At 43.5% G+C, this 15,133-nt stretch overlaps 2 protein-coding genes and 1 pseudogene across 6 annotated transcripts; 1 reads left to right on the top strand and 2 right to left on the bottom strand.

Annotated features, from left to right (window-relative positions):
• Positions 1–166: 166 nt before the first annotated feature.
• On the top strand, positions 167–1,056 carry LOC135675693 (E3 ubiquitin-protein ligase MPSR1-like). The gene has a single exon (XM_065186090.1). It carries the CDS (start codon positions 199–201, stop codon positions 949–951), a length of 753 nt encoding a protein of 250 aa, XP_065042162.1. The 5' UTR covers positions 167–198; the 3' UTR covers positions 952–1,056.
• Positions 1,057–3,110: 2,054 nt separating this feature from the next.
• Positions 3,111–15,085, bottom strand: LOC135585280 (transcription factor MYB117-like). 5 transcript variants are annotated; one of them, XM_065186086.1, is made up of 7 exons: positions 10,494–15,085; positions 7,357–7,568; positions 6,845–7,020; positions 6,324–6,533; positions 4,677–6,251; positions 4,218–4,577; positions 3,111–3,792 (listed from the first exon to the last, which is right to left on the bottom strand). In XM_065186086.1, the coding sequence occupies exons 5-7, from the start codon at positions 5,047–5,049 to the stop codon at positions 3,578–3,580; spliced, it is 948 nt and encodes a 315-aa protein (XP_065042158.1). In that variant the 5' UTR covers positions 5,050–6,251; positions 6,324–6,533; positions 6,845–7,020; positions 7,357–7,568; positions 10,494–15,085; the 3' UTR covers positions 3,111–3,577. The 5 variants fall into 5 exon arrangements, with proteins under 5 accessions (XP_065042158.1, XP_065042155.1, XP_065042159.1 ...); XM_065186083.1 differs by having other exon boundaries at positions 6,845–7,568; XM_065186087.1 differs by having other exon boundaries at positions 4,677–6,240; positions 6,845–7,568.
• LOC135677943 (transcription termination factor MTEF1, chloroplastic-like) lies at positions 12,442–15,121 on the bottom strand (annotated as a pseudogene).
• Between the last annotated feature and the right edge of the window lie 12 nt (positions 15,122–15,133).

Here is a 15,133-nt window from a genome sequence, read left to right as displayed (position 1 = left end):
GAACCACGTTTGTACCCTTGGGGGAACCGAAGATTGGGGCCCAGATCCCTTCGACCGTAGGGAGGGTAGAAATGGGGTCTGTGGCTTCAGCTGTTCCTTCGGGAGACTTCGAAGTTCCCCAGTTTTAAGTTGTCCTCGCACGCTCCGATCGGCTGCTCTAAAAATATCTCCTCCTCCACCTCCCTGGAGAGGAACGAGATGGCGGCCGGGAGAGAGTACACGTCGGGCCGCTTGGAGCAGCTCATGAGCGGCGGCAGAGATTGGAGGACGCCGGGTTTAGTCCAGGTCATCCTCGGCGTGGTGCGGCCGTCGCAGGAGGTGGCCGGGGAGGAACCGTCGCCGCCGGACCGGATCGTGCTGGTGAACCCCGTGACCCAGGGTATGGTGGTGCTGCAGGGGGACCCCGATTTGATGGCGGAGATTTTGTCCGAGAGGAGCGTGGGAGATGGCGGTCGCGGCGCTGGGGGCCCGCCGCCGGCGTCCAAGGCGTCGATCGAGGCGATGAGGACGGTAGATGTGGGGGAGGGGGAAGGGGTGCGGCAGGAAGAATGCCCGGTGTGCTTGGACGGACTAGGGGAAGGAGGGAAGGAAGAGTCGGCGGCGGTGGTGAGGGAGATGCCGTGCGGGCATCGGTTCCACGAGGGTTGCATCGTGAAGTGGCTGGGGATGCACGGGTCGTGCCCGGTGTGCCGCTTCCGGATGCCGCCGGAGGAGGGCGTAGATCCAAAGAAAGGCGACGGCGAGGGGGACGGGGCCGAAAACGAGGAGCAGAGGAGGAGGAGGATAAGAGGGATGTGGCTTACCATCGTCTACAGACGAGGCAGAGGTGAAATAAGCGATCAAGCGTCGCAATCGCCGGGAGAAGAAGACGGTGGAGGAGGATATAGTGGCGGCGATGCTGCCGCTGTTTCTGCCGAAACCGACGGTGGCATCGAACGAGTGGATCAATAAAACTGATCTCTGTTTTTTTCTCATTTCTCATTTTTGTTTTTTTTTATTAGTGTCTGTTTTTAAATAAAAATGATGAAATAAAGACGACTAAAAATTTTTGTATAATGATTGGTGGGGCCAATGAAGATGCTTCCAATCAGAGTCTGACACGTTTCAGGCCTAGGCAAAGTCAGATCCGACCCAACCCAACACGGCTTATTTAGTGTGTGTAGCCGAATCCGACCCAATACGTGGGAACGGATCCAAACAAACCGGTTGCGACGATTGACCAAATCAAAATCATCTTCTAAATCAGAAGTACGACCGAGTCATATCGTAGCACGCATCTCAAAGGCGCCCATCGGCCCCGCACCCGCGGGACTCGGTTGGCGTGTGGCTCGATAAAGACGGCGGATGGCTCGGTTCATCCTCCGATAAAAAGGAGGAGAGGAGGAAGATGAAGAAGACGACGACCATGGCAAGGCTTCCTCTCCTGGCGCTTGTGCTCGTATCAGCCCTCCTCTTCCTGTCTTCCCCTCAAGGTGACGGAGCTCGCTGCTCTCGTTCGGCTTCCTCCTCTCCTTCTTCCTTGTCTGCATCACATGCTCTTCATTCCCTTCATGTTTTGGCTGCGCAGGATATGGGAGAAGGATTCACGTCATGAAGCATTATGAAGCGTGGAACTCTCCGGTGCCATCGCATAAGGTCAGCTCCTCCTTATCTCGTCGTCGGTTGGTAATCATCGATTCATGTTCTTGGTCACACATCAGGAAGATTCAAGGATGGGAAGAGAGACGACGGAGATGGAGATGGACTACCCGGAGCCGGGAGCCAATACAAACCCCCGGGCCGGAGGAATCTTCGGCTCCCCACCACCATCACCTCCCGTCCACTAGCCGCCATCAACCAACGCAACAAGAACAGAGAGCAGCAGCTGCAGCAGCAGCAGCAGCAGAGAAGGATGAATAAAGGTTCATTGTCTGTCTCCTATAGATTAGCGGGTCTCTCGTCTTCTCCTCTCCCATAAATAATGGCTTCTTTCCTTTCTCCTCCACATGTGTGAGTACATGGAGAGCCACCTACTGTTAGAAAGAGTGGATGTCTTAGGTTTTGTTAATGGAGCTGCTGATGAGGGCTCATCATCAGGCAGCATGCAGCAGGTGGGCAAAACCATTGCCATGTCCAACTTGTGTGTATACTACAACGCTATTGCACTCAAAGAAAGCATGTGATCTACTCGATGTTTCTATAAAGCAGCTACTAATGCATGGATGGATAAGTGTTGTGCTTAATCTTGCATTTGGTCAGAGGCTATTTGACAGACACCACGAACCTACCAGGCAATAATGAGCAGGGCACCTCCAAAGCTTGCAAGCTGCACCAAATTGAGATCCCTGTCACAGTCTCCCAAGACAGTGGGCAGTTGCATATGGTTTGCCATAGAAAAAAGGGTGAAAGAGCACAAGAGCTTCCTTGGGCTTACCCAAATGCCATGACTGCAACCCATGCTTCTTCTTCATAGCACAGGAACTCACCCCAATGTTTATATTTATAATGCTATGGATCTGGGTCATTTATTTATTTATATTATTATAAAGGATAAATGATAAAAACAAAAGTTGATCTCAAATCTTTAATTGATATCTTTAAAAATTTATAGTGAGCCTCAAACCTTTTTGATAATTAGGTTTGATATATCACAATTACAGTATGTGTAAAAAAAAGTCGATCATATGGAGTTTTGAATCCTTAATATTTTATAAGTGGGTTTGATACAAATTTGGCATGATAGCACATGATGGGTATATGTATATTATATTTTGTTGATTGTATTTTGATTTGTTATTCGATTTTTATTTCGGTCTAATAGCTTGTCAAGTCAACTTCCTACATTATATAATTAACCTCATGAGGTCGAGTCAATATTCTTATCGATGTCGTTGTTAGTCTCGTAAGCTAAAGTCTCATAAGTCAATATCCTTGTCGCTCGTAAGGTCAAGTCTTATATGATGTATCACTTGAGTTATATGATGTATCACTTGAGTAGAATTAAAGTATTGAGACTCATATGAAGATAAATGCCTCTCCATGAATAATATCCTTGCTTGCACACAGAATTTTTCGATCACTAGTTCCAGTCCTTTCTCTTAATTTGAAGACACCAGCATATTGGTTTCAACTATCATCAATAATTTGTTCCTAATGCAATTATATTGATATTGTGTTAAAAGATACTGTTACAAGCATTTCAATGTCCAAATTTGTATGTGCAAATATTTTGTGGATTATGAACTGTCTCCCATTTTCTTGGAGAAAAATGTTTTCAGAGCATAAACTTGAGAGTAAGGAGGAGAAATTGAGTCTCCAACCAGAGTAAACACAAGTTTAGCCAATTAGTAGACTTGACTGGAACTAATTTTACCTACTAAAATACAAATATTCTACCCTGGCTTTGGATGTTTAAATCACATAAACTGAGAGGTTAAATGGCCAAGCAAAATTTGTCCCCTTAACTCAAACAACAATGGTGTCTTCTTCTCTGTGCTGGCATCTTGGTCTCTCTATTCTCTTGGCACCCAGCTTTTCTAACTAGTCCTCTTGCATTGTTCTTCTGCCTGCCTTTGTTTTGATCCTTTCACCTCACAACTCATGTGGCTCCTACTCCAAGGAAATCTATGAAAGTTGGTGAGGCTGCAGCATCAAGGTGGCTGCTCTCTGAGTTCTCTTCAAATGGTGTCTCATTGGCAGAAACATGGGATAAGTGGGTTGATTGTTGCATTGACAAGCTGAGGGGAGAATGCTGTCCGAACACCATGAAGGGCTCAGCACTTTGCATATCACCCTTCTCATCAGCCTTGTTAGCTGCAGTCAATTCACAACAAACATGGTACAAAACAACAGTCACAGACACAAACTAATATAATATGTATAAACAATGATTTTTCAGCTTTATTTAATTTTTCTTTTCCCATCATCAGCACATCAAGAATAAATCAGTTTTGTGTAGCTACAGTTATGTCTCATTTCAAGAAGATGTTTATTAGAGTTGATCCATGGAGGATCAGAAGGACAGAAACTTGTTGAGACAAGGTTAAGAGGAAATGAATAGATATGTTTTCGAGTGCAGTACTGAAATGAGACAACCCCTAATATTTAATTGTATCAGATTTAGAGTAGAAAATGATGCCTACAGAACTGGAAACTAGCATATGCAGCAGGAAATAGCAGTGATGATAGGAGGGGTGGAGCAGACGAAGTGGAAGACGAGGTGAGGAGAGCGTACGTACCAGAGAAGGAATCAAGAGGAGTCCGAGAAGGGAAGGAAGGCGAAGAATGACTGCTGCCAAAGCCACGGGCGGCTGTTGCTCTTGCCGCAGCAACTTCCTCAAATCTCCGGTGGACAGCTTGGCTTAGCTTTCTCCTCCGACAGGCGAAGGATTGCTCCCTATACTTCCTCGCCATGATGACATGCCAGTGGTTCTTCACCGCATTGTCGGTTCTACCAGGGAAAAGCCTCGCGATCATGGCCCATTTGTTACCATACAATCTGTGAGCGGTCATCAGCTTCTCCTCTTCCTCTTCGGTGAAAGGCCTTCTGTTGATCCTCGGATCCAACTGGTTGAACCATCTCAATCTGCAACTCTTACCTTCAAACCCAGACACGAGGGAGTAGAGTAGAGCTTCATGTCAAAACAAGCTCCTACAGTTAGCAGAAGAGAGAGAAGGAGATTCGCTCAGCTCTCTACCTGATCTGCCCTCCAGCTTTTCTGCTATGAGGTTCCAGTTCTGGGGACCGTAGAGTTCCACCAGTTCTTTGAGCTTGGAGTCCTCAGCTGGCCTCCAATGGCCTCTGGCACAGGACTTCGACTGTCCACTTTCGGCAGCGCCGCTCCCAACAGTCGTGTTCTCTCCAAGTAAATACTTATCATGACTGACCTCGCTGTTCTGCTGAGCGTTTTCCTGCAAGCTGAGGCAACTCTCCATGAAAGGCAAGGTACAGCAGCCGCAGTGATGTCTCTCGACCGAAGAGGCTGTGTTGAAGGAGAGAGAGTCTGTTTGAGAAGGAACTCCTTTTGCTGAGGAAGAAGGAGAAGAGTCCGCATAACATCTACTGGCCATGCCTTCACCTCCGGCAGAAAGTTGCAGGGTCACTCCGACAAGAAGGGAAATGGGGGAAATAAAGCGTAGGTCATCAAGAGAGACAGAGGTGGTGGCAGCGGGTGGAGGGAACAGAAGAACTAGAAACAGAAACCCAATCAGCTTCTCCCCACCATTCACCAGCTTGACAGGCCCATTTGTCACGCTTTCACTGCTTCAACATCCTCCCCAGAAGAACCAGGCTCAGGTCCACACGTGTGGGTGTCTTCTCATCTCTCTCTCTCTCTCTCCCTCCTGTACCTTCTCAGTCTAATTTAATGAATGGCTGCTACCTTCCAACCTTGACCAGTGTAGAGCTCAACATCACTGAATTTTCTGAGGGAAACATCTCTGATAGATATCACATCTCTCTCTCTCTCTCTCTCTCTCTCTCTCTCTCTCTCTCTTCATCAATTAGTGCCACTTAGAAATTAAGAATCCAGCGGAAACATTGCTTGCTACTCTCGCCACTGAGGCTTCTTTCACGACCAAACCCTTCCATCTTCCTGAGCTATCCGGTGAAGCAGTTCGTTTAACTCACAAACAGCAAGTGGTTCTTCCCGAGGGCGGCCATTGTCTGTTCCGATTTTTGGGTGAGAGACAGAGAACCAACTGAGACTTGACAAACATGGTGCAGGTGAGTGGAAAGCTTCAGGTCTCTCATCGACACCCAGTTCTGCATGGTGCCAAGAAGACAACATCCAAAAGAGAACACACAAGGGCCTACAGGTTTCCACAACAAGGATGTACCCGACTGCACTCACATGACCTGTGGCACCACCGCTCACTTTCTTCGCCACCTCAGAAGAAAGGTCAATCCATTTCAAGGGTTTTAGCTTCTTTTCTCCGACACCACATCTCAATCTGTAGGATTAAGTGACACAGCTGGAGGTTGGTTTATTGAATGGAGCAGCGGCAGGAATGTACTCTCTCAGACTGAACAGCAGTGAAGTGAACCAATGTGCTTCGCGGTCAACGATACAGTGGGCAGAAGATGCAGAGTTATGGAGAACAGCTTCGAGTTAAACAAACCTACCCCCCCCCCCCCCCCCCCCAAAAGTTCTCTCTCTAAAGTACCAGTCAACAAATTTCATCTGTCTCCTTTAACATCACTGTTCTTACTAAGCATGCTCACTTCTGCCGCAGTGGGGTTCCTCCGGTGAATGTATCCACCTGCATAGCAACTGAAAGATTGCAGGGTTCAGCTGGAATTGTCGAGTGATTAATCAACTAAACATGGGGGTGAAATAACAAACCCTAGAAGGATAAAAAAGCAGCTGGAACTGAAAGAGAGAAGAAACTTATTGGTATGTTTTTGCTTCTCTTTTCACTAAAAGATCAGAAGAACAAGCATTGGATGTTGTTCCACTCAGCATCTGAACTACTTCATATATACTCCATGCACGATTAATCATCTCATAGGTATCTTCCCCTCCAATTGAAACAACCAAGTGAGATGTCTCACCCTAAAATACAAAACAAAACACAAATGCTTGTTCTTGTTAGGTTGTCAAACAAAGAATTGATCAGCTGTTGCTGTAATATCAATGCTGTGCGCAGATCAGCGCGTAATGTCAAATAACAATAAAAAATTATCAACAACAACAATTAGTGTATCTTAAAAAAAAAACAGGGCATATATTTAGAACAGATAGAATGTTCAACAACCTAACAAAAAATTTGCACCACAACCACTGAAGACAAGAATGCATCATTCTGCCTCCTGTGAAACCACATAAGAAAGGGCTTTACAAAAGCTGTGTGCCTGAGGTAATACCATTGAATGCACAATTAACAGATAGGCCCCATTTGAATGTCTGAAGAAGATGAGGTCACATGGCTTTGTCCACACTCCACACAGCAAGTGTTTGAAGAGTGTAGGATGTCTACAATTTAACTCCACACTCTGGGAACAAAAAGGAGAATATAGAGATAGAATGTGCTTCCCTGCAACTGGATCGAGAACAGATACCAAATGAAAATTAAGTATTCGAGTCAGTTTTCCCAATGATTCAGACACCCAAAATAGTTTGTCATATCTCTAAACAGACAATGTAATTCATCAGTACCATTTTTTGTGTCTTTCCTAGCATTTCATATTTTGTAGTTTTGCAAATTTATGTACTACAATAGTAAAAGGATACTAATACTCGGAATTGTAATTAATCAAAAAGCGATCTGAACTGCTAATCTAGGCATGTTCATGATACAGATACATGGACCAAGGCAAGCAGATTGCGATTGTACTGTGACTGTCATCCAACTCTGTGACAGAACTATCCAACTTACAGTGAAGATGTTGATGCATCATTCCTTAGAACTTTGTTGGTGCCCACTCTATGATGTATTAATTGCTGCACATAATAATTTGAAAGGGAAGTTCCCTTCTTCAAGCAAGTTTAGTTGGGTGGTACTAAGCTCGAATCAGAGAAGGATTTGTTGATGGGATAAGTCGACAAGGGAGGCTTCCTGTTCTTGTCAGCTGCACAGTATCGAGGTACCTGAAAAGAAGTCCATAAGTAGGGAATAGAAGTTGTTGAAATGTAAGGGAGGGATTCATAAATAGTACTAATTTGTTATGATGTAGTAGAAGATGTAGGGAAAAGGACTGAAAAGTTAGGGCTCTCATCAGGCATCACCACTGCTTCTCTTTTAGATAAATGAGAAGAGCTTTCTTTTGTTCCCAACTTTTCTTAACATCCAAAGTAAGGAGAGGTAGGAGATCTTGTAACAGTGAGCCTTTTTTTTTTCCTTTTACTGTTCAAAATCTTCACTTCGGATAAATCAGTAAGTGTTTAATGCAGAAACCATCTCAAGGAATTGAATCCTATGACCTCATATACTGTCTGCTCTCTGGCTTCCAACCTCTTGGACAAATCAGTGCCAAAGGCCTGCATTCTGACTTGGATGATGACCAATACTTATTTGCAGAAAGCACTAGGATGAGTACCATTTCATCAACTGCAATGGGAATTGGTTTCATTGAGAACATTGACATGATGAATGAACATGCACATACAAACAGATACATCTTCTGGTGGTGTCTGTGAACTTGAAGTGAAAGGACCAGGGTAGTTACAGTTCATTCATAGCACATAAGAGCAGGTAGGTCGATATTGATGCTGAGTTTCCCAAGAGGAACAAAGAACCAATAAGGAAGACATGGTAAAACTACCCTTGAACCAGATGAGGGTGGAAGGATAGATTGGCAAAAAAATCCAAACATCTTTTTCCTTGAGCAGGAGAAATATTTAGAAGATATAGAACTTCTGATACACAAAAAAAGAAAAAGGCAATGCAATAATAGTAAATACACAGCAAGAGAAGAGATATGGTCCTACCATGTACAGAAGGGGCCTGCATCATAAGATTTCTCTGTCTGCCTCTCTTTGATTGGTTCACCATCAAAGCAGTTGATGGCTCGCCCCAGAACCAAAAGATTGCCTTCCTAAACACTAGGACAAGTAGGAAATTTGTAACCCCTCTCCCCAAGAGGAGAAGTGAAGCAATTGCAAGTCATTATTTTTAATTAGCATTAAGTTCATCTTGTTTAGGCAATTTCCTTTAGGTCATGTGCAGGTTCCACTTACCAAACTTTGTGACACCAAAGAAGAAATGTCACACCAACCCAATTGCCTCAGCATTCAAAACCTTGATATGAACTAGGCAGATGTCTCACAGATCTGTCTTCATGATAAACCATGGACCACTACTGTGAATTGCCACTAGTTGGAAAGCCTCCATACTCAATATGTGAACACCACTTCTTTAGCATATCTACTTGCATTTCACAGAGAGCAGGAGGCCAAGAAAGAACATCATTTAAGACAGTTGCCCCCGGAAGGGAACGGGAACAAATGGTCTCACCTCTGAGACAATTATACTAATGGCTCAGAAAGTAAGCATATGCCATCCCCAGAGATGTTGTCAATGCTCCCTTCTCATCTGCACTTTTCCTGGTCTGCCTTCTTACACAGGTACCCTAACATCAAATCTCACCGTATTCATTGACACAGAAATGCTCCTTCCCCCACACCCTTCAGAAAGGCAACAAGGTGCTGAAGGAAGCCTATGCATGTGGACAACATTTATGAACAATATGAGACAGCCAACATGGCTGTCCAAGTGACAAAAGTTCTTTGATATTGTTATCAATTACAACCTATCATGCCCTATATAAGACCTGGTGACACAGGAAGGATGCAACAAACCAAAGACCTCTCGAGGAGCAAGTATGTCTTCCTGGCATTCAAACAGGTTCATGACAAGGGCCAGTAAGAATCTAAACTATGGTGTTTGGATCACTGAAGAGTAATCAATGCCCCTTTTATTATACTGATTTTTCATTCTGATAACTGGTACGTAGGTTGTCCAAATCCTCAGGAAAGTTTCAGAGGATGGATTGGTTGCAGATACAACTTAAGGAGGGGTCTGACCGCTGGTCCAATCAGTCCTACTCAGCAGGACAAACACTGCGGGCATTTCCAAGGAAGCCAACAGAAGAGCAGACCTTTTCCTGACAATGGTAAAGTGTTTTAAGGGGTGCAATGGAGGTGGGAGTGACAAGTGGTGAAGTGTGTCAGAAATCATGGGGACAACAACCCCATGTTTCCAAGAACTCTAATCCACACATCCTCCAACTTACAGCAGCTACCCACTCTCCAACTGCATTATACTGCACTCTTCTTTGAGTATAGCATATAAGACCATGCAATTATCTGAAATTATTAGTCTATCCATGGGTAAAAGCCCCAGGATGGACTGATTTGTATATTATTAATGTTCCAGAATCACCAATCCACAACAATCATCAATCTCTATGGTCAATTCTACCCCAAAACCTGGATGAACACTCAATAGTACATTGGCAAGCGGAAGGCACAAGTGCAATGCTTTAAATGGTGACTTACCTTTATGCATGTATCTAACTAAAGATGCTTGGATAATGAGGTATTCAACCTTCAACGAAATCTAAGCCTACACCCTAACAAGATGGAACTACTAAACATGTTTCATAGTGATTATTGACTCCTATACCCTGAACCAGTCTCCAACAGTAATTTCACTGTTGGGCAAAGAAAATTCAACTTGTTAGTAATACATACAATTTATGCATCTCCTTCATGTTTCCATTTGTTACAGTCTTTAATGATCTAGAGCATATAAAAATAAAAGAGCTGTCAGATTTCCAACGTTTACAAATAGCTAAAGTGAAAAAAAAAAACACAATAGCAGCTATATCTTCAAAGCAACCACTGAGCAGTATGCTAAAGTGTTAGCAACGAAATTCAAGTTATAATTTCAAGTTTGCTTCAGAACAAACTGACAGTAATTTATCAATCAATGTGAAAAAAATGTTGAATTGCCCATAAAATCTGTGGGGAACAGAGAAGCATAAGCTGATACGTGAATCCTTTAGAAATTACCTGAGAAAGAGTGACAATTTATCTTCAGTATCCTTTCTTCCTTGCCCTACAAATCTTTGTGAGATTCGGTGAAAATATGGGTAGAAAGAATGAAGCAACGAGTTCTGACGGGTTGACAAGGAATTATTTCCAACAAAGCTATAACAGAACCATGTGGATTTCTCTGTATAATTTGTCTGAATCCAAGAAATTGAGCAAACAAATCATTTTATGTCAAGAACCAAAATTAGAGGACCATTTGGATCTGTTTTCATGCCTGTAGCACAATCTAAGAATGCAATCTATAACAAATAATAGCACAGTGCAAGTTAACCAAACAAGATAGTCTGAACAGAGGCATAAGAAAGTTCCAAGTATGAAGATCAACTGGAACTTGCACCAGTCTACAAATATGCAAAATGACATCCATCAACAACTTGCACAGTCCTCTTCGAGCACAATCATTTACATGTGGCCTCCTGTTGAACCTTCAAGGTATTGATTATATGATCATGAGTCCAGGACATGTAATGCAGTTGAATAACCAGGTAACATGAGGTATGGTCTCTTCTTTATGTCTTCTTAGGCTCTAAATTTCAGATGACCGGACTAATAAATAACTCAGTACTTTTCAGTAACATCTATCCTCTGAAAAGAATATACCAATTTTCATACACCAGGAAATTCATTACTTAGGATCAAGTTTGAGGGGCAGGAGTTACATACTGTCGAGATTCTAAAGTTCTGTCATTGTGGGTGTAACAATTAACCCATCAAGACCATTACTTCTCATAATGGTTGTAGTAGGCTGTTCTCAACACTTCCCCCACAACTTCCATGATTTTTTATTTTTAATATTCACCGTTATAGTAGGCCATTATATTGGATTATAATGCAGGAGAATGACAACCAAGAGTCACCAGTCCTCTCAGAAAATAGTCACTGTCCATTGAATGATTAGTAGAGCAATAGAAAATAAGAGCTATTGAATCAACACACATTTCTAACCATAAAATTCAGAGTCTTTATTTATCAGTGATAAAAATCATTAACTAACTGCTATAACCCAGATAGGATGGTCACTACAACATACAGCAACAGGTTATAAGGCATTGTTATAACCCTCCAAATTTTGTGCATAGCCACTATAAGGGAACAATTACCGTTATATTACACATTATTCAATTCATTTTCCTCAGGTAGGTAGTGTTGGTATGGAGATTTCATCGTTATCGGTATATTAATCAAATATCACTAGTATAAGTAGGAACCAAAACTTCTACGGTTTTCAGAGTGAAAAATCTCTGCAATTGTATCACACAAGTTGTTAATGTAAACATATATACTCAGTTTTATAGAGTTCTCTGTGTAAAAGCTTTGTGAAAACCAACAACACATATCTTAATGAAGTAGACTCCAGCTGAAGTCTAAGGATCTTGATTTTATCCTTCCAATCACACATGTTGTTTTTGAGGACTTTACTCTTCCAAAGGTGTAAATGAACTTACTTTCATTTTAGTTCAATCAATTGAAAGTTGAGGCACACACTTGATCACAAATAGACTTGCATTGAGAGAAACTTGGTTAATAGTAGGAATAAATACCTTGCTAGTTAGTTGCATTTCCCATTCTGTGGAATTGCAGAATTGAGTGAGTAGAAAGGAATGCGCCTATTTAAAGTCCACAATAGTTATTACTTAATCACGATCCTAAAAACATAAGATGATTGGACTATTTATTTATCATTATTGGAATCATTAACAAGAAAAGCCCAGTAATAGTTAATCTATAATAACATAAGTTTCAAGTTTAATAAAATAGGCTGCTAAACAAGGCAGCATATAGCTCATGTTAATCCATGAAATCCTATGCCCAAAAAGAAATTAAATGGCTAGTTAAGTAGATCGTATTTTACTATTAGCTTCTAAACATGTTCAAAGTCAACAAATTGAGTGTGTGAAAAGTACATAAATGTGGGATGTCAAAGATGGGAAATCACATTTTAATTAAAAGAGAAAAAAATAAGCAATAACTCAAAGAACATAACCACATGTGGCACTCATATGAAAGACAAAAGCCAGGATTCCTACGAGAAGTGAAAAGATCAAAAAATAAGGAGAATCGAACATGTGCTTAAGTTCATATGGCTTCAAGCATCTTTTCTTGTTTTGTTGTCAGAGTAGGATAAACTAGTTGTGCAGATCTTCAATCCAAAAACTGTAAACATAACCCTTAACAGACCCGAGAGTAATCATACGTTTGCATGCAAGAATTTACACACAGCACAATGTAAGATCAATCAACTCGAGGAAACCTCACAATTAAAAAAATGTTAATATTTATACATATGATTCACATGGGAGGCACTTTAAAAGTCTGCAATAATTTTGTACAGAATGTATGCTCGATCTTCCAGTTCTTCCTTATCAGTGCTGATCAGTTTCAGTCTAATTTTTATAACAGTAGTAACATAACCATACAACAAAAAGTAAATAAATAAACACAACAAAATTCTATAAAACAAGACATGAGAATGTCACGGGAGATACTCATGAAGCTGGCAACACTAATTTTCCATTGTAAGTCAGAGATCTTTTTCTATATATGTAAACTAATTGCAGTTGAAGTTTTAGAAGATCTAAGTCAAGCATATGTCCATACAAGGCTAGTTACATATTGTCCCCTTGGTTAGTTACCTTTAGCATTATGATCCCTACACTTTAAAAAGTTACATTTGTATCCCTATAGTTACGAAAGTGAAACATATATATCCATTTATCTTAACGTCATCGGTTTTACCAACAAGAACACGAAAACAAAGGGCAAAAGGATAATTTTAATGTTCTAGTCGGTAGTGGCCAACGACGACGACAATGCCATTAGGGGCCACGGATGGCTATTGTGGATGAGGAAGGCAACGACGAGAGATGAGGGTCGCTTTGCATTCACGTCAACACCGACGCAGTTGCCGAGCGACCCTTTCGCCTCTCTGCATATACATCGATAACTCTTTCGTCGCTCGAGAACTGCGTCGGCGCCGACACAGTTGTCAAGCGATGCCGCTCTGCATCTACGTCAACATTGACGTAGATAGTGGTGGCCGCCTTGCTACTGACCCATTGGGCAGATTGCTTGACCCGAAGCTAGGGTCACTGGAGCTCCTACCGCTCCTCCCGCTACCGTATTAGTTTCAGCATGAGCATAAAAAAGGGGAGATAGAGGGCTTGTCGAAGAGTTTTATTCGTTGCGGTTGTCGTTGACCGAAAGGGAATCTCTGAAAGGAGGTGAGCGGTTGCCGAGCTCCCGACGAACATATACAACGACAATAGAAAAATATGGGTCTCGAAATTCGATGTTGATTACGCCATCAAACTCGTTGTCGACGTAGTTGCCAAACAGCTCTCACCTCTCGTCATTGCTTTCCTCATCCACAATAACCATCTGCGACCCTTAGTAGCACCATCGTCCGCTACCACCGACATCGTCCGTCACTATCAACTGAAATATTAAAAATCATCCTTTTGCCCTTTTATTTTCATGTTTTCATTGATAAAACCGACGATATCAAGGTAAATAAATCTAGATGTTTTACTTTCATAATTATAGAGATGTCAATATAACTTTTTAAAGTATTTGGAGCGAGATGCTAAAGGTAAGGGTAACGTGTAATTAACCCGTGCATACACCATATCCTCTCTTTCATCAGAAGAATAAAAAGGACCGTAAAGTGACTCACATGATGATGTCCTACAGCTTGTCGTTGGTAGAACCCAGCTGCATCTCCACCGGACGACTAATGAACTCCCCATCGCTGACCTTGAGCATCGCAGGGAGAGGCATCCAGAGCCGCTTCTCTGCCAGCAAGCGATGCCGGGGCATGATCTTGCCCTACTGCGGGAAATCCTTGAGCTCGGCGAGATCCCTGCCCATGTCGTGGATCAGGAACTCGACCTTGGGCCTGAAATTATTCTCGATGCTGAAGGTGAGCAAACCAGGCGAGCGGAGCACCATGCTACGGGTCTCCTCGTCGGAGAAACCAAGGCCGCGGAGGTAGTCGAGCTTGGGGAGGAGGGCGTCCTCCACGCTGGAGACGAGGAGGAGAGTGGTGCGGCGGCGGCGGCGGCGGAGGAAGTGGAGGGCCGGGCGTAGCTCTTCCGATACGCTGGAGACGAGAAGGCGGGGGCAGAGGCCAACGGCCTTGCGGAGGTCGGGCAAGGGAATGGCGACGGGGGCGATGAGGAAGCGGAAGACGGGGAGGGGGTGGGCGCCGGGGTCGCAGGTGAGCAGGGAGGCGTCCATGGTGAAGACGCGGGCGACGTCGGGGGTACGAGGCCAAAGGAGTGGAGAGAGTCGGCCGAGGCGCGTAGCGCGGAAGGGGGGGGCGAGCGGAGGGAAGGGTTGAGGGCGATGGCGCTGGCTCTGGCGCGGGAGGAATCAACGCCGAGGTCGTTCTCGATGTAGAGAAGCTTCTCGCGGAATCGAAGGCCGGCGACATCGGAAGAGGCCGGGGAGACGAGAAGGGCAGGCGGGAGAGGACGAAGAGGAGCGAACACGGTTGTGCGGATGACGGAGTCGGGATTGTGGGGTATAAGGTTGCAGATAAGTAGCTTGGGAGGAGGAGGAGGAGGAGGACGAGGAAGAGCGGAGCGTTATATCCTTCG

Source organism: Musa acuminata, chromosome BXJ1-6, assembly GCF_036884655.1.
Source record: "Musa acuminata AAA Group cultivar baxijiao chromosome BXJ1-6, Cavendish_Baxijiao_AAA, whole genome shotgun sequence".
Taxonomy (NCBI): domain Eukaryota; kingdom Viridiplantae; phylum Streptophyta; class Magnoliopsida; order Zingiberales; family Musaceae; genus Musa; species Musa acuminata.
This window is presented reverse-complemented; position numbering and strand designations above follow the sequence as displayed.